This window comes from Geotrypetes seraphini, chromosome 5 (assembly GCF_902459505.1).
Source record: "Geotrypetes seraphini chromosome 5, aGeoSer1.1, whole genome shotgun sequence".
In the NCBI taxonomy this organism is placed as follows: domain Eukaryota; kingdom Metazoa; phylum Chordata; class Amphibia; order Gymnophiona; family Dermophiidae; genus Geotrypetes; species Geotrypetes seraphini.
Genome location: NC_047088.1, coordinates 119,856,623 through 119,880,751, shown reverse-complemented (window position 1 = coordinate 119,880,751; position 24,129 = coordinate 119,856,623). Strand labels below are relative to the sequence as shown.

The 24,129-nt window shown below is 47.3% G+C and overlaps 1 protein-coding gene across 5 annotated transcripts in view; it reads left to right on the top strand.

The window, feature by feature from the left end:
• The window catches only part of COPS8 (COP9 signalosome subunit 8), a 430,770-nt gene that overhangs the window by 285,373 nt on the left and 121,268 nt on the right, over positions 1 to 24,129 (top strand). For all 5 annotated transcript variants that reach the window (XM_033944267.1, XM_033944269.1, XM_033944270.1 and 2 more), the window contains one exon: positions 2,401 to 2,533. In XM_033944267.1, the coding sequence (XP_033800158.1) occupies positions 2,401 to 2,533 (133 nt within the window). The remainder of the gene's footprint in view (positions 1 to 2,400; positions 2,534 to 24,129) is intronic.

Genomic DNA, 24,129 nt, shown 5'->3' with positions numbered 1-24,129 from the left:
ATTCTTTGCGGTATCTTGGGGTTTATTTTGGCCCGCCGGGAGTTGATATCTATGCTCTTAATTTCCCCCCGTTATTTCGTCGTATTCGACAGGACTTGTCTGGCTGGCGTGATCAATATTTTTTGTGGCTGGGTAGGGTGGAGATTGTCAAAATGATGATACTGCCTCGTCTTCTCTTTTTATTTCAAGTTTTGCCGCTTTGGGTGAGTAGACAGTCGTTGGAAGAGGTGCAACAGAATATTTTTTGATTTTATCTGGGCGGGACAGAGAGCTCGGGTGGGTAGGAGGGTCCTCTATTTGGGTCGGAGTGATGAGGGGTTAGCGGTTCCCAATGTGGTGAAGTATTATCAGGCTGCTCAGCTGTGTGCCCTTTTGGAATGGCAGGCACAGGTTCCGAAACCGTGGGCGGTGATTGAGCGGAGTTTCTCTGCTGGAGTGCCGTTGTTGCATCGACCTTGGGTGCCTGGGAGGGCGAGGATTGATAGTGTTCTGACCTCGGTGGATACATCCTTACGAGTTTGGAATATGGTTCGGAGGGGTTTATTGTTGGGGAGATGTCATTCTTGGTATACCCCTGGACGAGGAGAGGGAGTGTTTGCTGGTTGGGAAACCCGAGATCTGGTCTGTGTGGGTCAATGTGGGATTCGGTTTTAGGCCAGATACGGACCTTCACGGAACTACAGGGCCGTTATGCTTTACCTGATAGTGATTTTTTCCCTTATTTGCAAGCCATTCATTATCTTCAAACCTCGGGAGTGGTGAGGGATCTGCGGGGTGGTAAGACTCCCTTTGAGTTGTTGTTGGGTCTGGTACTTTGGAAAGGTGCTTTGTCTGCTTTGTATCGGTGTCTTAATGTTCGGGGGGATGCTCACCTACCCTATATGACTGCCTGGGAGGGTGACTGGGAGTCTGCTATTTCTCTGGACACTTGGGAGGACATTTGGAGAGAGGTTTCTTCGGCGGGTATTGCGGCCTTTTTGATTGAAAATGGGTATAAGGTTCTTTTCCGCTGGTACTACACCCCTCAGGCTATGGCTCGCTGGCGAGGGGAGGCGAGGGGCTTTTATTGGCGGGGTTGTGGTGAGGTGGGTACTTATCTTCACATGTGGTGGACGTGTGAGCGTGTGCGTGGTTTTTGGGTTGATGTGTTTACTCGTGTCTCTCGGATCTTGGGTACACGGGTCCCGATGGACTGGCGACATGCCCTTTTGTATTGGCACCGCTTGGATCTTGATTGGGGTGACTCCCTGTTTTGTAACTTGGCTTTCACTGCTGCCCGGTTGGCCTTGGCCTCCTTTTGGAATCAGGCGCGACCCCCCACGTGGCAACTGGTGGAGCAACGCTTGCTCACCTGGCAGCTTCTTTACCAGCTGACGGCTCTGCAGCATGGTAAACGACATGGTTATGCTCGTATTTGGCGCCGCTTTCGGGAGTCCATTTTGTAAGGGTTGATAGTGGGGCTGGAATTGGGTGTTGAGCTTGGGTCCAGGGGGGTTTTGAGTCCGGGTGATCTTCTACCTCTTTCTTTCATTGAGTTGGTGTGTGGAGCCCCTTTATCCTTCTTTCTGTTTTGTGGTATGTGCTTTGTCCCTGTGTGTGTGTGTGTGTGTGGAGGGGGGGATTTCGCTGTATTGTGGGTAGTTTTTTAGCTTGTGTTTGTATAGTTGGGGATATTGCTATTGTGCATCTTGCTGGTAATACCTTTGGTGTTTTCTCCTTGCTGTTGTATATTTTTGATGTTACTGTTCTTTGGGTGTGTCTACCTTAATAAACACTTTCATTTAAAAAAAAAAAAAAAAAAAATCAAGTTACCTAATTATCACTATCAATATTTTCTCCTCTCCAACCAACTCCCCACCCCCCTGGATGTGCAAAGATTGATTAACCAAAAAAAAGTAAGATGAAAATACATTATTATGTTTTTACAAATTTAGTCAATGGGCTCCAAATTTTATTATTTTATAATTGATTTTTTAATTGAGAGCTTCTGCTGAACAAAATTACTCACAAATTTGGCTAGTGGAAAATTTTGCATAGCCTTCTCTTATCTTGCTCTTGCTATTTTAAAACTAGCCTTTCCCAACTAAGCTGACTGTTGTCTTTCCAATTGTTGGGAATATGATTTAATATGTGAAAACTTCTACACAGTATTCCTGCAAGAGAAAGCATCTGTTTTTTGGCAAAGTGCTGGTAAGTTAAACTCTTTCCAACAGGAAGTCAGCTAGTTTTGCTAATGTGTTAATTTTGTGGCATCTCACAAGACTGAAGGCAGTAGGTATAATGTTTTGCCTTTATTTATGACTAAAAATGCTCTCATTCAAGAGAATGTGTGCATGTATCTATAATGGATAGCAATGGAATGGAGAAAAGCCTATAATTCTCTTGTTCATTTTTTTACAGGCAAACTCTGAGCTGGGTGGGATTTGGTCAGTAGGGCAGAGGATCTGGCAGAGAGATTATCCAGGGATTTACACCACAATCAATGCTCAGCTGTGGTCTGAGAATATCCAGTCCATTATGGAAGCACTGAAAGGTACAAAAACATGAGATGTACTTATATTCCTGAGATAAAAGGTATTTCTATCTGTAGGATTCTGTCGTGGGAAAGGTAAATTGGTACATGTATAAGATCCTTTATCTGAAACTCTAAAAATTGAAAAGCTCCAAAACCAAAATTGTTTGCGACGTTATTGCATTACTAAAAAAAAAAAAAAAAAAAACCCCAAACTTTTAACATCAAAAGTGAAACCTGGCCCTAAAGTCACTTTAAAGACTTTACTCTACATTGATGGTAATTCAGTTTTTTCATCTTACCTTACACTGATATACCACTGGTGGCTACAGCTATTCATATTCATTGCACACTGTTGTGTTCATCCATGAAGGAAAGAGGAAGTGATGTCAGCAATGCAGGATGTGGCAGACAGAAGCTTCCAGGGCTGCAGCAGGTAACGAATATAAATTGCTACAGCCACTGGTGACATAATTCCAAAGCCTGAAAAATTCTAAAATCTACAATGTCCATGGTCCTGAATATTTCAGATAAAGTATTGTGAACCTGTAATATATTTTATTATATATGTTTGGTAAACTGCATGCGATATAGAATGTTAATATAAATAAGACAAGTTGGTTGGCAAGTTGAGTGGATTATTAAAAATAAAGTTCCTGTTTTTACTAGACCACTTTTAGTCTCCTCTTTAAGCGATGTCAAATGCCCACAATGGATTCAATTAGTGTGTTGTAGTCCATAATAATATAACTTGTTTATTACTCAAAGGCCATTACAACAAACTGCATACAGAAGAATTAAAGAGGATTCCTACAAACAGAGGAGTAAACAGTAATGAACTACTATCCTGTTTAAACTGATGCTCCAAATTCAGAAATTACACAAGTATATTTATATATTTCCAATCAAAAATATTTATTAAGTCATTTAATGACAATATAATCTTGTATTAAAGGCTTACAAAGGGATCCTTTTACAAAAGCGCGCTAGGGCCTTAACACGCGGAATAGCATGCGCTAAATTGCCATGCGCGCTAGCCGCTACCGCCTTCTTTTGAGCAGGCGATGATTTTTGGCTATTCCAAGAACCCCCGCGAATATAAAAAAACTGTGAATATGGTTTTTCGCCTGGGGAGGCAGGAGAGGACAGCTGGAGTGCCGGCGAGTGAAGGAAATAACTCATGGTATGCGCCAACTACTTCTTCCTGTACTAAAGTCGGGTTACACCAATCAGGAGCTGCTTTGACAGCCACGGTGTCATTCTCTAGTCCAGGGGTGTCAAACTCAATCACATAAGGGGCTGAAATCTGAAAAAAAGCATAAGTCGCAGGCTGAATTTTTAATTAAGATACTTAGGGGTCCTTTTATTAAGGTACACTGGCCGATTTAGCGCACCCTAAATGCGCACCTTAATAAAAGAACCCCTAAGTGACTAAGGCTTAGTCTTAGCAGAAATATAGGGTTACAACATCTCCAACCCCACACCGGCTCTGTGGTGTAAACAAAATAAATATTGTAATCACAAAACAGAAAATAAAATTATTTTTTCTACCTTTTGTTGGTTCCAGGCTCTGGTTGTCTTCTTATAACTTGTTTGCCAGGGTCTTCTGCCCATTTGTCGTTTTCTTGTTTCTCCGTGCTAACCATCCATCCTCCATCTCTGTCCTCCCCTTCCCTCCCCCGGAAGTCTGGCATCTTTCCTTTTTTTCATGTCCATATTTGCAGCTGCAGCAATGGACCCTACCAGATCCACTATCTGTCCGTTTATCAACTTCCCTTTCATCCTGCATCTCTCCCTCCTTCGCCACCACCCCAGGGTCCATCATCTCTCCGTTTCTCTTCCCAACTACCCTCCTATCCAGTATCTTTATCCTCCTCCACACCATTCCTTGTGTCCAACTTCTCTCTCTTTCTGTTCCTTCCCTCCCTCCCGTTGCCCACCATCTCTCTCCCTCTCCTCTGTTTTATTTCTTCCTCACTCCACCCCAATCTCCCTCCAAGCAAACATATTCCCTTTCTTTTTATCCTCTCTTTATATCCCTCCCTTCCTTTGTTCAGCATTTCCTCTTTTACCCCTCTCCATTGAGCATCTTTCCCTTTCCTCCCTGCTTCCCCTCTCACATGTCCAGTATCTACTCAGTGTCCTTACTCCATCTCTCCATTTGTCATTCTTCACCCACCCCTGATTTAGCATTTTCTTGGTCACTCTGTTCCCTGCAGTATCCCCATTTGTGTCCCTAAATGTCTGTATCCTTATTCTCCCCTCACTCCTCCTCAGTTCGGCACATGCACGTCTGGACCCCTCCTTCTCTCCCTCTGGGTACTTCTATACCAGGGCCCGCCCCTGTCCCGAAGGCCTGCATTTTTCCCCCTTCTTCCCAGTCTCACCTTCATATTTGGCCTGCCATTCCTACCCTCCCTCCAGCCCGGCTTCCTGATCTCCTCTGGCCAGCCGGCAGTGGCTGCTGCTGCTCTTCACATGTGTCTGCCTTTGCCTGGTCTCTTCAGAGCAGCCTGCTGAGGATCGCTGGCCTGCTTTAGCTGTCGACCTCGGTAGCACACACCTTCTGACACGATCCCACCCCTTCTCTGGATCAGCATTCAGCTCTGCCTTTTGGCCTGGCAACAGCACCCTGGACGTTCACCAAAGTAATGATGGTAGTAGCAGCTCATCTGAAGACGATGAGTTTTCAAGTTCACCCATATCTGGACGACTGGTTGATCAAAGTGCCCTCGTTGGCAGAGGGGCCTTCTACAGTGGAAAAGGTGCTCCGGGTACTGAAATCCTTGGGCTGGATTGTCAGCTTCAGGAAGAGCCATCTGATGCCCATGCAATCCCTAGAATACCTAAACTAAACTAAACTAAACCTTGGGTTTGTATACTGCATCATCTCTACATTCGCAAAGCTCGACATGGTTAACAAGGGTTAGGGTAAAAAGGAACTCCAGTGAAAGGAAAAGACAAAATGAAGAGAAAATTTAGGACAAAGTAACCAGAGAGAGGAAGAATTACATTTTTGAAAATAACCAGGTTTTCAGATGTTTACGGAAGATTTGGAGGGAGCTCAGATTCCTAAGAGGGGAGGTAAGATTGTTCCAGAGCTCAGTGATTCTGAAAGGGAGGGAGGAACCTAGTTTTCCTACAAGGGAAACGCCTTTTCGAGAGGGAAAGGAAAGTTTCAGTTTTTGGGTAGATCTGGTGGAATTGGGGTTAGAGGAATTCCAAGAAAGAGGAATAAAAGGGGGCAGAATGCCGTGTAGGATCTTGAAAGTAAGGCAGGCACATTTGAAGTGGACTCTAGAGATTATTGGGAGCCAGTGGAGCTTGGACAAAAGTGGTGAGACGTGGTCGAATTTGCTTTTTGCGAAGATAAGCTTAGCAGCGGCATTTTGAATCTGCTGGAGTCTTTGAAGGTTTTTCTTTGTTAGGCTTAGGGTAGATAGAGTTGCAATAGTCCAGTCTGGAAAGGATGGTGGATTGGACAAGGACGGCAAAGTGTTTTTGATGGAAACAGGTTCTCACTTTCCTTAGTATGTGAAGGCTGAAGAAACATTTTTTTATTAGGGAGTTGAGGTGATCATTGAAGGAAAGTGTAGAGTCAATGATGACTCCCAGAATTTTACTTGAGTATTCAAGATGCAGCGTGGGGCTAAAGGACAGTGGGTTGGAGGTGGGCAGTTGGTCCAGTTTTGGGCCGAGCCAGAGAAGTTTTGTTTTGGATTCGTATCAGTTTCATCTGCATGGTGTGGGCCCAGGATTGAAGGTTCGATATAGATGAGGATATGTTCACAGAGAGGTTGATGAGGTTCCGGTCAGTCTCGAAGAGAACAAAGATGTCATCTGCGTAAGTGTAAAGTGTTTCAAGTGGGGAAAGATGGAGGAGTTTAAGGGAGGACATGTAAATGTTGAAGAGGGATAGGAGAGAGAGGTGAGCCTTGTGGGACTCCACATATTGGGTTCCAGGGGGAGGAAGAAGTGCCCTTCATGTTGACTTTGTAGGAGTGGGTGCGTAAGAATTTCGAGAACCAGTCAAGAACTGTGGAGTTAATGCCTATCTCGGTGAGTTAGTAAATTAGGATATCATGATGGACGACATCAAAAGCTGCAGAGAGGTCGAATTGAAAAAGGACGGCGAACTTGTTGCGAGAATGGAGATGTTGAACTTTTGAGATTAAGGAGGTCAGAAGGGATTCGGTGCTGAAGTTGGGACGGAAGCCGTATTGGTAGGGTAGAAGAATGGTGAATTTTTCAAGGTAGGAAGATAGTTGAGTGGATATGATGGATTCTAGCATCTTGGTAAGGAGAGGAATATTTGCTATTGGGCGGTAGCTGGAAGGTGTAGAGGGGTCTAGATCAGGTTTTTTCAGTAGTGGGGTTAAGGAGATATGGCCCATTTCTGGGGAGAATAGACCCGAATGGAGGGCGGAATTTATGAGAATGGTAAGAGATGAGATGGCCTGAGGGGGAGTGTTCTCGTAAAGGTATGCGGGGAATGGATCCAAGGTACAGTTGCAGGATTTCAATTTGAGGCAGAGATTATGGACCAGGGATTCAGAAACTAGTTCGAAGGAAGACCAGGATCTGTCGGCTGGGATGGGGTAGGAGTCTATTGGGATAGGGTTGGGGTCGATTGGAATCAAAGATTTGTAGGAGATTGCAGGTGGGAAGGAGCACCTCAAGGTGGAGACCTTATCGCTGAAGAACTTTGCTAGAGAATCGGCTGAGGGGGAGGAGGGGAGGATGGAGTCATTTTTGGAGGTTAAGGAATGCCAGATGTTAAAAAATGTGCTACTCTGGTTGTTAGATTTGGAGATTTTGTCACCGTAGAAGTTTTTCCTTGCTTTTTTTAGAACAGTATTGTAGAATTTAATATTGACCCTCCAGGAGTGTCTGTCTGTAGGGGATTTAGATTTTTTCCATTTTCGTTTCAGAGCTCAGCATTTCTGTTTCAGTTCTCTGTGGTATGGAAGGTACCAAGGGGCCTTACAGGAATAGGAGATGGTTTTAGTGGAGAGAGGGGCGAGGGCATGGAAGGTGGACTCGGAGAGGGCGACCCAGTTTTGCCAGTTAGTTTCTGATTCTGCTGGTTTAGGGATGGGGGGAAATTTGTCAAGAAAATTGGTCCAGAACAGATTGCTCGAGATTTTTTTTCGGAAGGTAATAAAATTTGAGGTGCGGGATGGGGGCCCAAAATGTGACATGAAGATTGGGAGACAGAAAGCCCCTAGGAAGTGGTCGGACCAGGGGACGATTTCCCAGCGAATGTCGTCGGTTGAGGTTTTGTGGGTAGTGAGATCTAGAAAATTGATGAGGTCTAGTGTGTGGCCTTTTTCGTGGGTTGGGGAGAGTGTGGTGGGGGGAAAGCCTAAAGAGGAGAGGAAGCTATTAAATTCAATTGCATCCTTGCTGGTGACATCGTCATGGTGGAGATTGATGTCTCCGATGATTAATAATCTTTGAAATTTGAGGAAGGCTTTTGTTATGGTTTCAAAGACGAGTTCGGAGGAATTGTTCCAAGGGGTAGGTGGGCGGTATAGAAGCAGGATACCCAGTGGATGAGGGTGGAGTTCATCGTTAACTGAGGCTAATATGTATTCTAATGAGGAGAGGCTGCCCTTTTCAAGGGGCTGGACATCGAAGAATGATTTGAAAAGGAGAGCCAGGCCACCTCCTTTTCGGTTAGGTCTGGGAGAGATGAGGCCTTGGTAGCCGTGGGAGCAAAGTTCGTTTTGAGTAAATTGGTCATCTTTTGTGATCCAAGATTCTGTGATGAATAGGAATCCGGGGTCTGAGTCCTCGAGTAGGTCCTTTAAGATTTGAATCTTATTACAAGCGGATCTGGCATTGCAATAAAGTGTCGGGACTGAGGTGAGAGAATCAGAGGTAAGGTCTGGGAGAGTAGAGGCGGGGACAGGTTTTAGAGAGGCGTGGTTGACTTTACGGGGGGTTTTATAGGATGGGTGATGTTTGTGGTGTATCAGCATGGGAATTCTGAGGCCAGGGCAGGTACTGCGGACATTTGCGGGGTTGAGGAGGTTGGGGGAAGGGGGTGTCAGGCAGGGGGTGAGTTTGAGAGAAGAGCAGAGTAGGAGAAGAAGGAGCCATGAAGGTGGCTTCATGATGAGAGTTGGAGGATCTAAGGGCTAGACGGGCATGTTTGAGGCGTGTGAGAGTAGGTAAGGATAGAGGAGTGGCTAGGTAATAAACATACTAGGTATCAGCACAAACGATATTGGAACAAATCTAGTAGAGCGTTTCTAAACTGGAGTTATTCTGAAGTAGATCTAGTGAAAGGGGAATGAAGAAATCCGGCTATCAATTCGGTATCAAATTAGCATAGACTGTTACATACAATAGGCAATTAACAAAACATTTAAGAATCGGCAACAGTTATTAAAGATTAAAATATAGCAAGCATTTAACAAATTATAAGATTCAACAAGTATTTAACACAATTTTTTGATGCTTTTGCCCTTTTTATATATATACTAGTGTTTAAGCCCGTTAGATTAACGGGTGCTAGATGTCTCCTGCTTTTGAACTTGGGCAGGGGCAGAGGCAGAGCCGGGGCGGGAGGGAGTGACGGTGGGAGAGCAATTTCAAAGCCTCAGCAGCAGCAGCTCCTTGACCAATCCGCGCTTACAACGTCCCCACACTTGCGGTCTGGCTGGCTCCCCCACCAAAGCCCTTTGCAGCGGCAGCCCCTCCCGCATCCGTCCCCACGTCCCAAGCCTCTCCGAAGACCGGCTCCCACGAAAATGGTACCCCTCTGTCCAAAGCCGTGGCAGCAGCCTCCCTCAAGACACATTTCAAATCTGACATATTGTAATCACAAAACAGAAAATAAAATTATTTTTCTTACCTTTTGTTGTCTGGTCATTATTCATATCATGTAGGGGTCCCAGGCTATGGTTGGCTTTTGATAACTCGCTTGCCAGGGCCCCTTCTTTCTTCTTCCCTCCCTCCATCCCGGCAGCTGAAGACAGGCACCTCCCCCCAGTGGTCTGAGACAGGAGGGAGCAGTTAGGAGAGGGTCTGAGGGCAAAGAGGGGCTCAACAGCGCACAACTACCTTTCCTTCCCTCCCTCCATCAAGTGCAGTGCAGCTCCACCAATGTTAAAAGGAGCCGCGTCGAAATCGGAGGCCTGCCACTGCCGTAGCACATTCCCCTCTGCCTTGGTCCCGCTCCTTCTCTGACATATGGGACCGCGGCAAAGGGAACGTGTTACGGTGGCGGCAGGGCTCCAATTTCAAAGCAGCTCCTTTTAACATAGGCGGAGTTGAACTGAAGGGAAGGAACGGTGGGGCCGGGTGAGGAAGGCCGACTGCTAGATAGGGGGACAACAATGGCGCTTATGCTCAAGCCCCCGCCGCAGCTCCTCTCTCGATCCTGGTGCGGTTCGAGAGAGGAGTCGTGGCGGCGGCTTGAACATAAGCGCGATTGTTGTCCCCCTACCTAGCCGCGAGGCTGCGGCGGGGTTTCCATGGCAACCCGATCGCGGATCTCAGTGTAGGGCCGGGTCTGGCGGCGCCGTGTAGGGCGGAGGCGGGACCTCAGCACTGCACCGCCGGGCGGCTCACGCCGCCGGCCCCCAGGAGCTCGAGGCCGGTTGCGGACATGCCTGGCGTGGCATAGTGCAGGAGGAGTGATCGGTGGCGCGAGGTAGAGAGTAGGTGATGACGTAAAACGCGCGCATGCGCACTAAAAAAAACGGGACAGCTCAGGGAACACGTTTTTTTTAGTGCGCATGCGCGGCCTAGCATTTTATTATATTAGATATATATATATTTTTTTTTTTTTTTTTTGAGTTAGCAATTAAACTTTACAGTTGAATGGATTCACGATTATACTTAGCAATTGGAAAAGTTTCCCCTGCTGGCTCGGGGGATGGGCGGAGCAGTGCTCTTGAGCCCAGCCGATGTGGCCGCTGGTTTCGGCTGACAAATACCCTCTTGAAGGGAGAAATGTTTTCCCTGCTGGCTCGGGGGATGGGCGGAGCGGTGCTCTTGAGCCCCGCTGATGTGGCCGCTGGTTTCGGCTGACAAGTGACCTCTTGAAGGGAGAAAAGTTTCCCCTGCTGGCTCGAGGGATGGGCGGAGCAGTGCTCTTGAGCCCCGCCGATGTGGCCGCTGGTTTTGGCTGACAAGTGCCCTCTTGAAGGGAGAAAAGTTTCCCCTGCTGGCTCAGTGGATGGGCGGAGCAGTGCTCTTGAGCCCCGCCGATGTGACCGCTGATTTCGGCTGACAAGTGCCCTCTTGAAGGGAGAAAAGTTTCCCCTGCTGGCTCGGGGATGGGCGGAGCAGTGCTCTTGAGCCCCGCCGATGTGACCGCTGATTTCGGCTGACAAGTGCCCTCTTGAAGGGAGAAAAGTTTCCCCTGCTGGCTCGGGGATGGGCGGAGCAGTGCTCTTGAGCCCTGCCGATGTGGCCGCTGGTTTCGGCTGACAAATGCCCTGGGGATTCTGTTCAATATGGCAGAGGATCGCGTTTCCCTGCCTGAACCTCCGAAAGAAAAGCTGTGTGCACAGATTTTAGCTCTTGAAAAAGTTGGCTCCTTTGGCCTGGGACTACTTGCAATTGTTGGGGCTCCATGGTAGCCATGCTGGATGTGGTCCCCTGGGCAGGGGTACACATGCGTCCTTTTCAACATGACTTGCTTTCTTGTTGGGCACCTCAACGAGATGCTTTAGAGATGCATCTGCCATGGACATTGGAGGCCAGAGCAAGCATGGCCTGGTGGCTTCGCCCTAAGTCACTCTGCAAGGGCGTCCCGTTTCAGATTGTCTCCTGGATTGTGATAACCATGGATGCCAGCCTTTGGGGAGGTCACTGCGATCGTCGTCCCCTTCAATGCTTTTGGACCCATCACAGAGAAAGTGGTCCATCAACCAGCTGGCGCTCAGGGCCATTTGGCTAGACCTGAGAGCATTGCAGACTCATCTGGATTGGCAAGCTGAGTCTTTTCTGACAACGCGACAGCAGTGGCATGTGTCAATTAACAGGGAGGGACCAAGAGCTATCCCCTGGCCCAGGAGGCCCGTATACTGTTCCTTGGGGTGGAATGTTATCTCCTGGCATTAACGGCGTCCCATGTGGCCGGAGTGGACAATATTCAAGTGGACTTCCTCAGTTGTCAGTCTGGATCCCGGTGAGCAGACCCTGTCATTTCAGGTATTTCAGGCGGTTGTGCGATGTTGGGACAACCCCACCTTAATCTCATGGCCACGGCACAAAACAAGAAAGTGCCAAGCTTCTTCAGCCGCAGATTTGAGCCTGGAAACAAAGGATTCGATGTCGTCATACAGCTGTGGCCTCCAGATGTTCTTCTATACATCTTTCCACCCTGGCCGATGATAGGCAGGGTTCTTCGAACAATTGCGACTCATCCAGGCAGAGTTATTCTAGTGGCTCCTGACTGGCTGCGAACAACCTGGTACACGGATCTAATGTGACTGCGGGTAGGATGCAGTCTGTGCCTGAGTGCCTCCACAGACCTTCTTACTCAGGGGCCCAGTAGCCATGGAAGATCTGGGTCACTCTGCTCTTAGGGCTTGGCTTTTGAGCATGCAGCCTGAGAATGTAGAGGCAATTCAGAGCTTGTGGCTTGCTACTGTTCTGAAATCTTAAGAAGTCATACACGGTGTCTGCCTACGGTAAGGCAGGGAGCACCTTCAAACATTGATATACCCAAGATCAGGTGAACCCTTTTTCAGCTCCTGTGTCGTGGGTCCTTGCTTTTCTCCAGGCTGGTCTGGATAAGAACCTCCCTGTGACTATGTTGTTTCCAATCTCGGGATAACCGGTCCTTGTTGGCGTCGCATCCAGATGTTGCTCGTTTTTTGCAAGGGGCTCTTCAGGTCTGGCCGCCAGTTAAGAATCTGTTCCCAGCCTGGTATATTAATGTGGTGTTGTCGTGCCTTGCCAAAGCTCCTTTTTAGCCTCTTCACGATGCTTTGCTTCTGGATCTTAAGATCAAGACTGATTTTCTGGTCGCCATCACTTCTGCCCATTGGGTTTCTGAGCTGCAGATGTTGCCTTGTAGAGACCGTTTTCTCCGAATTTCAGAGACAGAAGTTTCGCTCCAGACCATTCCCGGAAGAAAGACTTAACATGTTCTTTTCGTCTGTATTTACAGAAGAGAACACATCCAACATACCGCAACCTGAGCAAGTCTTCAATGGAGACCAAGCAGAAAAATTAACAACCATGGAGGTAAGCCTTGAAGACGTACGCAGGCAGATAGAAAAATTAAAAACTGACAAATCCCCAGGTCCGGACGGAATTCATCCAAGGGTTTTGAAAGAACTAAAGGAGGAAATAGCAGAACTATTGCAGCAAATTTGCAATCTATCCCTGAAAACAGGCATGATCCAGGAGGATTTGAAGATAGCCAATGTTACGCCCATCTTTAAAAAGGGATCAAGAGGTGACCTGGAAACTACAGACCGGTGAGTCTGACCTCGGTTTCAGGGAAAATGGTGGAAGCACTGATAAGACAACATCGATGAGCATTTTGAAAGGAATAAACTTCTGATAACCAGCCAACATGGATTCTGCAAGGGGAGATCGTGCCTAACAAACTTATTGCACTTCTTCGAAGAAATTAACAAATGGATGGACAAAGGAGATCCCATAGACATCGTATATCTAGATTTCCAAAAAGCCTTTGATAAGGTACCCCATGAACACCTACTTCGGAAACTGAAGAACCATGGGGTGGAAGGAGACGTACATAGATGGATCAGAAATTGATTGGCGGGTAGGAAACAGAGGGTAGGAGTGAAGGGCCACTGCTCGGACTGGAGGAGAGTCACGAGTGATGTTCCGCAAGGATCGGTGCTCGGACCGCTGCTATTTAATATACTGTATTTATAAATGATCTAGAAACAGGGACGAACTGCGAGATAATAAAGTTCGCAGACGACACCACACTATTTAGTGGAGCTCGAACTAAAGAGGACTGCGAAGAATTACAAAGGGACTTGAACAAACTAGGAGAATGGGCGACGAGATGGCAGATGAAGTTCAACGTTGAGAAATGTAAAGTATTACATGTAGGAAGCAGAAACCTGAGGTACAACTATACGATGGGAGGGATGTTATTGAATGAGAGTACCCAAGAAAGGAACTTGGGGGTAATGGTGGACATGACAATGAAGCCGATGACACAGTGCGCAGCGGCTGCTAAGAGAGCGAATAGAATGCTAGGTATAATCAAGAAGGGTATTACAACCAGAACGAAAGAAGTTGTATCGGGCAATGGTGCATCCGCATCTGGAGTACTGCGTCCAATATTGGTCGCCATACCTTAAGAAGGATATGGCGATACTCGAGAGGGTTCAGAGGAGAGCGACACATCTGATAAAAGGGATGGAAAACCTTTCATATGCTGAGAGATTGGAGAAACTGGGGCATTTTTCCCTGGAGAAGAGGAGACTTAGAGGCGATATGATAGAGACTTACAAGATCATGAAGGGCATAGAGAAAGTGGAGAGGGACAGATTCTTCAAACTTTCAACAAATAAAAGAACAAGAGGGCATTCGGAAAAGTTGAAAGGGGACAGAATCAAAACATACTAGGAAGTTTTTCTTCACCCAAAGTGTGGTAGACACCTGGAATGCACTTCCAGAGGGCTTGATAGGATAGAGTACGGTATTGAGGTTCAAGAAAGGATTGGACAATTTTCTTTTGGAAAAGGGGATAGAGGGGTATAGATAGAGAATTACTGCACAGGTCCTGGACCTGTTGGGCCGCCGCGTGAGCGGACTACTGGGCACGATGGACCTCAGGTCTGACCCAGCGGAGGCACTGCTTATGTTCTTATGTTCCTTTTTGCCTAAGGTGGTTTCAGCATTCCAGGAGGTGTGTTTACCTATTTTTCAGCCAACAGGTTCCAAACATCAAGATCGTCTCCTGAGAAGGTTGGACGTGCGCAGAGTTGTGCTGTGCTATTTGGAGGTCACTATCGAATTTCGCTTTTCTGACAATCTTTGTTCTTACGTAGTCGATTAATCGAGGTACTCCCACTTCTAGGGCCACGATCTCCCGGTGGATCCATAGGTCCATTTCGTCCACTTACATTCTGGTGGGAAAAACAATCTCCTGTTTCTATTAAGGCACATTCTACTAGGAGTTTTGGTTCTTCATGGGCAGAAGCGAGATCTGTTTCTCCTGATGAGATTTGCAGGGCGGCGACTTGTCTTTTCACACATTTGCCATATTTTACAGAGTAGATGTTGCTGCCAGACAGGACTTGGCTTTCGGGTCCTCTGTCTTGAAGGCTGGCGCAGCAAACCCACCCTGATTCTGTGGGGGACTGCTTTTCTACATCCCTATGGTCTAGAATGTCTCGCCTATTGCACTGGAAAAGGAGATTATCTTTAAGATTATCTTTAAGTATAGGCTGCCGCAAGTTCTTGCGGGATTCACGGTTCTTGTGGCAGCCTATCAAGGAGCGGTACAGGGCTGGCCAGGAGCATGAAAAGCTCGCTCCTACGTACCGGACCGGGTGCGCTGCTGGCTACTACCTTTACAATCTAAAAGATTTCAGAGCGGGATACAAGCTGGACCACCAGGGAATAGGTACGCGAGGGAGGGAAGGAGGGAGAGTGGTAATTAGTGTCGGCTGGGACAGGAGACGGGAGGGATTCCTCCTGTCCCAGCCTACCACTAGGTGGTTTAAGTTAAGGGGAAGGGTTAATTTGCTGGCTGGGTTAGAGAGCAGAGGGGAGTAATAGAAACATAGAAACATAGAAATAGACGGCAGATAAGGGCCCACGCCCCATCTAGTCTGCCCACCTTAATGTCCCTCCCCTACCTTTGCCCTGTGAATAGATCCCATGTACCGATCCCATTTGGCCTTAAATAGAAACATAGAAAGCAAATATGTTAAATAAACAACTACCACCCTTTCCAGAATGCGCCTGCCGCGCTTTAACCCAAAAGATTTGAACCCTTAACTTCCTTTTACCCTCTTCTCTTGAACCCTCACAGCCTCTTCTCTTGGAGCAGTGTCAGCCCTACTCCTTAGCTGAGGTTTGAACCCTCAACCTCCGGTTACTAACCCAGCACTCAACCCTTGAGCTAGCCAGGCTTTCACTGCTAGCCAAGCCATTGTGACATTACTGATGAGGTTGGCTCTTTTTAGAGAAGAGGGTACAGGGAAGGAAGGTGGAACAGGGAGGGAGGGGGACTTGTTTCACAGCCTGGTAGGGAATGGGACTGAGGGCAGGGAGGGAAGGGGGCTGGGTGCAGAACTTGGCAGGGAGGGGGGCTGAGTGCAGAATCTGGCATGGCAGGACACTTGACTATTAAGCCGCCTGACTTATATTTGAGTCACACATATAACAAACACTCGTAGAGAACTCAACAACACCAGCATACTCGCAATCAACAAGGGGGACAGCTAACAGGAAGTAGGACACACACAGCCAACTGGGACAGAAGACTCACATAAAAGCACAGGCAACTTAGAAGGGGAACTGGATATGATCACCCACGGAAGCCAGAAGATGAGCTTTCCAGTCTTCTGCACCGGCTGCAACATGTATGACTACCTCCCCTCGGGGACTAGGGCATACTTTTGCAGTCGATGCAAGGAGCTGGATGGCCTGAAACAGCAAGTCCAGTTGCTGGAAGGAACTGTGATAGAACTAGAAGAACTCCTCGCCATGAAAGAAGATAACCGCAAGCAGGAGAAGTTGCTGGTGGAGTCCAGTACCAGCGAAGTGATCGAGGAATTGGAGAGATTCATCGAAGAAGCCCACCAGCAACTTGTGGAGGTCCCAGGGCTAGAGATCAGTACCTGAACAACCCAGGAAGAAGGCCCAGGCGATATGGAAGGAGGCATCATTACAATCGAAGGAGAGGTTGAAACAGAGGTCGAGACTGACCATACCCTCAACAGAAACTAGAGACCATCTGGGGGATGCACCACAGAAGAAGGGAGACAGGTCCTACGCCATGGATACAGACTTACGACCCCCAAGGAACGCCCGAATAAAGAAGATAGGGATCATCGTTGGAGATTCCATCAAACGCAATGTGGACAGCCACACCGCAGGAGGAAGAAAGGATAGATTGGTTACCTGCCTGCCTGGTGCAAGAATGAAGGATGTGGCCAGCAGGATCACCAGGATCATAAACAGTGCAGGAGGAGAGGACACTGCTGTGCTTATCCACGTGGGAACCAACGATGTCAGCGGACAAAAGTACAACAGGGAGGAAATGAAGGACCAGCTCTGCTCACTCGGACGGAAACTGAAGGTCAGGGAGGTGAAAGTGGCCTTCTCTGAGATCCTCCCGGTACCGAGAGCGGATGGAAAGAGACAGGATGAACTACGAGCGATCAACGCCTGTATGAGACGATGGTGCGAAGAGGAGGGTTTTGACTTCGTGCGCAACTGGACGGCATTCTGGGGAAGAAGCAGATACTTCAGAAAGGATGGGCTACACCTCACCAAGCAAGGAGTGAGAGTCTTGGCAGAAAACATGAAGAAGACCATTGAGAAGGCTTTAAAAACTAAGTATCAGGGGAGAGCCGACAGTCAACAACCAGTTGATGGCCCAGACATCAGGAGACCCTAGAGAAGGAACTACAAGCAACTGCTCAGATAAAAAGGAAAAGCATGTTGAATCTGCAAGAGGCAAGAAAAGAGCGCAAATAAATACAAAAAGGGATGTGAAGACTAAGGAGTCCTTTGAGGGAACTACAAACAACTGCTCAGATAAAAGGGAAGAGCATGTTGAAACTGCAAGCGAGTGGTGGATGCTTGGAATGCTCTCCCGGAGGAGGTTGTGACGGAGACCACCATTCTGGGGTTCAAAGGTAAATTGGATGCACACCTTCTTGCAAATCACATTGAGGGATACGGGTTAACAAGGTCTTCATCAGGAAACACCTAGCTTAGCCTCCGCGTGTGCGGGTCGCCGGTCTAGATGGACCTAAGGTCTGATCCGGTGAAGGCATTTCTTATGTTCTTATGTTTAACCATTTTCCTCCTTTTTTGGGGGGGAGAATGGGGGTCTCGACATATATTCGGATTGACCTATATTCGAGTATATACAGTATATTTTAATTCTTTTTTCCCTATGTTCCCTTTATGACTCTGTAAGAAACATATATTATTCTTATGAATTTCTCACTATTCATTCTCAGTTATGTTTTTCTAGCTGTATCCTTTTATATAATATTTTGTTTTCTATACCAGTTTCCCAGGGAAGCACCAAGTTATCCACATGTTCCATATAGGTGTTTCCCTAACTGCCAGGCTCATGATCTCACTAGTATACCTAGAGCAATAAGAGAGCAGGTGACTCTGTATGTAGAAAAATCTATATCCAACTGGGTTTCTTTTTATGCTTGCATATATCAGACAATTACCTCTTATACTGTCCTGCTTAGGAAGGTTTGCCATACCCTTGTTTATTTGAACCAGAGGGCCACATCCTCAGGAGGTAATGTATTCCTATATTTATGCTACAAATTCTATATTTAATTCAAGAGGATATAACAACAGAGTTTACCAGAACTTCAGGGAAAAGGAGTAAATCTTCAAAAAACTACCAAAAGCAATTAATGCAAATTTAAGTTCTCTAATTTTAAAGATAAAAGAAAAGAAGTATGTCAAAGAAATAGAGAGTGAAAGAGGAGACCTAAATGGGAGTACCTGAACAAGGTACACAACTTGACATGCTGATGAAGGGAACTGGAAAAGAACAAATGGTTGATAAGAGAAGGAGGAGGTTCAGAACAGAATACAAGAGGGAAGGCTGAAGTAGCAATGGTGACAGGAGATCAAGAAATACAAGAATGTGAGAAAAATGAAGGACAATCTAAGTCAATAGAAGAATAAGAAAAAAATGCAGGAGAAAGACTCGGAGCTCTAACTGTGAGTAAAATATTAAGAATGTAAGAACATAAGAAGCTGCCTCCGCTTGGTCAGACCAGAGGTCCATCGCGCCTATCCGGTCCATGACCTGAAAAGTGATTCTTTGTCTGAAACCCTTCATTCCCCTTTTCTTTTATCTATTTACCTTCATAGTCCTATCTCTACCCCTATCTGTATCCCTCAATCCCCGAGTCCTTCAGGAATTTATCCAATCCCTCTTTGAAACCCTGTAATGTACTCTGTCCTATCACATCCTCCGGAAGCGAATTCCATGTGTCAACCACTCTGTGAGTGAAAAAGAATTTCCTAGCATTGGTTCTGAACCTGTCCCCTTTCAATTTTTCCGAGTGCCCCCTTGTTCTTTTGGTTCCCAATAGGCTGAAGAATCTGTCCCTCTCCACCTTCTCTATGCCTTTCATGATCTTGTATGTCTCTATCATGTCTCCTCTTCGTCTCTGCTTCTCCATGGAGAAGAGCCCCAGCCTTTCTAACCTGTCTGCGTATGAAAGGTTTTCCATACCTTTTATCATTTTTGTCGCCCTTCTCTGAACCCTCTCAAGTATCGCCATGTCCTTCTTTAGGTACGGTGACCAATACTGGACACAGTACTCCAGGTGCGGGTGCACCATGGCACGATACAACGGCATGATGACTTCCTTCGTTCTGGTTGTGATACCCTTCTTAATAATACCCAACATTCTGTTTGCTTTCTTTGAACATAAGAACATAAGAAGTTGCCTCCACTGGGTCAGACCAGAGGTCCATCGCGCCCAGCGGTCCGCTCCCACGGTGGCCCATCAGGTCCATGACCTGTGAAGTGGTTTCTGTCTAATCCTATATCCTACCTCTACTTCTATCTGTACCCCTCAATCCCCTTTTCTTTTAGGAACCTATCTAGACCTTCCTTGAACCCCTGTAGCGTGCTCTGGCCTATCACAGCCTCCGGGAGCGCGTTCCATGTGTCCACCACCCTCTGAGTGAAAAAGAACTTCCTAGCATTTGTTCTAAACCTGTCCTTTTTCAATTTCTCCGAGTGCCCCCTTGTACTTGTGGCTCCCCACAGCCTGAAGAATTTGTCCCTATCTACCTTCTCTATGCCCTTCATGATTTTGAAGGTTTCTATCATGTCTCCTCTAAGTCTCCGCTTTTCCAGGGAGAATAGCCACAGCATTTCCAATCTGTCAGCATATGAGAAGTTTTCCATACCTTTTATCAGCTTTGTCGCTCTTCTCTGGACTCCCTCAAGTACCGCCATGTCCTTTTTGAGGTACGGCGACCAGTACTGGACACAGTACTCCAGATGTGGGTGCACCATCGCCCGATACAGCGGCAAAATGACTTCCTTCGTCCTGGTTGTGATACCCTTTTTGATGATACCCAACATTCTGTTCGCTTTCTTTGAGGCTGCCGCACACTGTGCTGATGCTTTCAATGTTGTGTCCACCATCACCCCCAGGTCTCTTTCAAGTTTGCTCACCCCCAGCAACGATCCCCCCATTTTATAGTTGAACATCGGGTTCTTTTTCCCTACATGCATGACTTTGCATTTCTCAGTGTTAAAACTCATTTGCCATTTTCTTGCCCAGTCTTCCAATCTCGTTAAGTCCCTTTGCAGGTTTTCACAGTCTTCCTTGGTTCTAACCCTGCTGTAGAGTTTGGTGTCGTCCGCAAATTTAATGACCTCACAGTTCGTCCCTGTCTCCAAGTCGTCAATAAATATATTGAACAGGAGCGGTCCCAGCACCGACCCCTGTGGGACTCCACTCGTGACCCATTGCCATTCTGAGTAATGGCCCTTTACGCCAACCCTTTGTTTCCTGCCTGCCAGCCAGTGTTTGATCCATCGGTGGATATCCCCTTGCACCCCGTGGTTCCACAGCTTCTTAAGCAGCCGTTCGTGGGGTACCTTATCGAAGGCTTTTTGGAAGTCAAGGTAAATGATGTCAATGGATTCCCCTTTATCCATCTGTCTGTTTATTCCCTCAAAGAAGTACAGCAAGTTCGTGAGGCATGACCTTCCCCTGCAAAAGCCGTGCTGGCTTGCCTTCAGCTGCCCATTGTTTTCTATGTGGCCGCAGATGGTGTCCTTAATCAGTGCTTCCATCATCTTTCCCGGAACCGAGGTCAAACTCACCGGCCTGTAGTTTCCCGGGGTCTCCCCTTGATCCTTTCTTGAAGATGGACGTGACATTTGCTATTTTCCAGTCCTCTGGGATCTCCCCTGTTTCTAAGGAAAGGTTACATATTTTGCGAAAAGTTTCTGCTATTTCGTTTCTCAGCTCTTTTAGTACCCTTGGGTGGATGCCGTCTGGACCTGGTGATTTGTCGCTCTTTAGTCTGTCTATCTGACGGAGGACTTCCTCCCGGCTTACTTCTAGTTTGATCAGTTTCCCATCCTGGTTTCCATGTAAGATCTCCTCGAGTTCTGGAATATTGGATGTGTCCTCTCTCGTGAAGACTGACGAGAAGAACTTGTTTAACCTTTCAGCTATCTCTGTTTCTTCCTTTACCACTCCCTTCCTGTCTCCATCATCCAATGATCCCACTTCCTCCCTGGCCGGTTGTCTCCCCTTCACATACTTGAAGAATGGTTTGAAGTTTCCTGCTTTCTCTGCTAGTCTCTCCTCATATTCTCTTTTTGCTTTCCTTACCACTCGGTGACATTCCTTTTGGTGCTTTTTATGTTCATCTTGTTTGTCCTTGGTTTGGTCCTTTTTCCATTTTCTGAACGATGCTTTCTTGTCACTTATCGCCTTTCTTACTACATTTGTTATCCACGCCGGTTTTTTGTTCGATTCTTCTTGCACCCTTTCCTAAACCTGGGGACGTACAGGTTCTGCGCTTCGTGTACCGTGCCCTTGAACAGTGACCATGCTTTTTCTACGGTCTCCATCTTCCCTGAGCTGTTGCTGAGTTTCTTTCCTACCATTTTCCTCATGGCCTCGTAGTTCCCTTTTCTGTAATTTAGTGCTGTCGTTGTGGTTTTCTTCACTTTTGGTGTTCCTATTTCTAGCTTGCAATGGATCATGTTGTGATTGCTGTTTCCTAGTGGTGCTAGTACTACAACCTCCTTTACGGGTCCCCCTAGCCCGTTGAGGATTAGGTCAAGAGTGGCTTCTCCTCTTGTTGGTTCCATGACCAGCTGTTCCATGAAGCAGTCCCTTATAGCTTCCAGGAATTTTGTTTCCCTTATGGAGTTTGAGTGTCCAATACTCCAGTGTATGCCAGGGTAGTTGAAGTCCCCCATCACCACCACACTTCCGCTTTTGCATACCTGCCTTAATTCAGCCTCCAGGTCCTGGTGGGCGATAGTACAGTCCCAATTTTATGTCAGCTCCATTTCTTCCTGGTAGCTTAACCCATAGTGATTCCAAGTTGTCAGCCCTTATTGCTGTTTCTATCCTGGTTGAAGGAATGGAGTCCTTTATGTATAGCGCTATTCCTCCACCCTTCTTGTATGTCCTGTCTCTCCTGTAGAGTTTGTACCCTGGTAAGACCACATCCCATTTGTTGTCCTCGGACCACCATGTTTCAGTGACTCCAATTATGTCTATGTCCTTTTTACTGACTATGACTTCTAGCTCCTCAATTTTGGCTCTTAGGCTCCTAGCATTTGTGTATAGGCAATTTAAGTCCCAGTTGTTTACCTTCCTTGTTGGTTTTCCTCGTGGTTTGGTGTTCTTGCCTATCCCCTCATGGGCTGCCAGTCCCCGGGCCTCGCTTTGTTTATCCTCCTCCTGTGGTGTGTCTATTTCGTCCTCTTCTCCCTCCTGTGGTGTGTCTATCTCGTCCTCAGCCTGCTTCTCCCTTTTTGGATGTCCTTCCGACTGTTTCCTCCATTTCTTGCTCTTTGGTTTCGTCAGTTCCCTGGGCCCCTGCTTTGCGTCCTTGGATTTTTTGTCAAAAAATGTCCACTCAGTCTCGAACCCTCTATCGCCTTTTCCTGGTCCAGTATCCTTGTTTGATACTCTAGTCCGGTGTGTCGATGTCAGATCGACTATCGGCTTTCCCCTTTTCCTCAGTTTAAAGCCATGTCTATGTTGTTCTGGATGTAGTGTGCCAGCCTCCTCGTCCCATCGGTGCTCAGGTGCAGTCCTTCCCTCCTGTAAAACTTGTTCTTTCCCAGGAAAGTTGTCCAGTTCCGTACAAAGTGAAAACCTTCCTCTTCGCACCACCTCCTCAGCCAACTGTTAATTGCTTGCAGCTCGGTCTGCCTCCTTGCATCCGCCCTCGGTACTGGCAGGATCTCTGGCTATCTTCCTTGTCCTCAGCTTCAGTTTCCTCCCCAGTATCTTGAACTGCTCGGTCAGTGTTGTCCTGTTGTAGTTCCTTCTGCTGACGTCGTTGGTTCCAACGTGGATTATCACTGCTGTTTCCTCCGTCTCAGCTCCTTCCAGGATTCTCTCGATTCTGTCTGTGATGTCCTTAGTTCTCGCCCCTGGGAGACATGTCACTAGTCGGTCATCTCTGCCTCCTGCTATGTGACTGTCCACCTCTCTCAGGATTGAGTCTCCCACTACGATTGCGGATTTCCCCTTTCTCAGCTTCCTCTTGGGTCTCAGGTCTATATCAGTGACTCGATCCGCCAATCCTTCCTCCGGATTCTGATGGGACTCCGCCTCCTCTGTCTGCTCAGTTCCTCCGCAAGGTCCTGTTGAAATCCGCCCTTCCCTTCTGGAATCTGGTAGAATCTGTCCTCCACATGTTGGTTCCTGCCCCCCGGCATCTGGTGGATTCCGTCTTCCGACTGACTTGTTGGTGATCCTGTGCCTCCACCATCCTGCAGGCCTCCTCAATGAATCTCTCGAGCTCTCTAACCTGCTCATTGATGTGGCACTCTCTGGTGGTATCTTCAGTTTCCCAGCCTGGTTCCTCTACGGTGCGGAGTCCCTCCAGCTCCTGGACCTTCACCTGCAGTCTCCCGACCTCCTTCTTCAGGCTATCCAGTTCCTGACATCGACCGCATATGTACGCCTGCCTCCCAGAGGGGAGGTAGTCATACATATGACACTCGGTGCAGTATACTGGAAAACCTTGCTGGGTTCCTGTAGCCTCCATTTCTCCCTTCTCGTACTTGAAGTCCCTTGGTGTGTAGGAGTGGTGTTCGGCGTGCAGCTAGCTGAAAGAATAGAGAGAGAAGAGAAGAATGAGAACAGATGAAAAGTACTTTTTTTTTTTTGAGCTAGAAGTTAGAATTTGGTGCTGGGCTGCCTGGGCTCCTGGCGCCTTCCAAGGCTCCTTCACAAAGGTGCTCTCGCTAAGGCGAGCGCCTTTACCGCTCGCCTTTGCCACACGCCGAACGGCCACGCGCCGTTGGCTCCCTTCCTTTTAATGGGGAGCCCGGGCGCTGAGACGACCTCTGACGCGCTGGGGTGGGCGGAGCTTCCTCTCGCCGCTACCCCTCTGCCTCTGCCTTCCGGTTCCTTTCCTCCCCTCTATCTCCCGGACTGCTAAAGCTAAAAAAAAGAACAAAAAAAAGAAGAACAAGGATGCTGCAGAGTGCCCTTGACTTCATTGTTGTATCTACCAGCACACCCAAGTCTTTTTCAAGGTTACTTTCCCCTAGTACTAATCCCCCCATTTTGTAGCTGAACATTGGGTTTTTCCCCCCTATATGCATGACCTTACATTTCTCTACATTGAAGTTCATCTGCCATTTGTTCACCCACTCCTCCAGTTTGTTCAGGTCCCTTTGTAGGTCTTCACATTCCTCCACGGTTCTAACC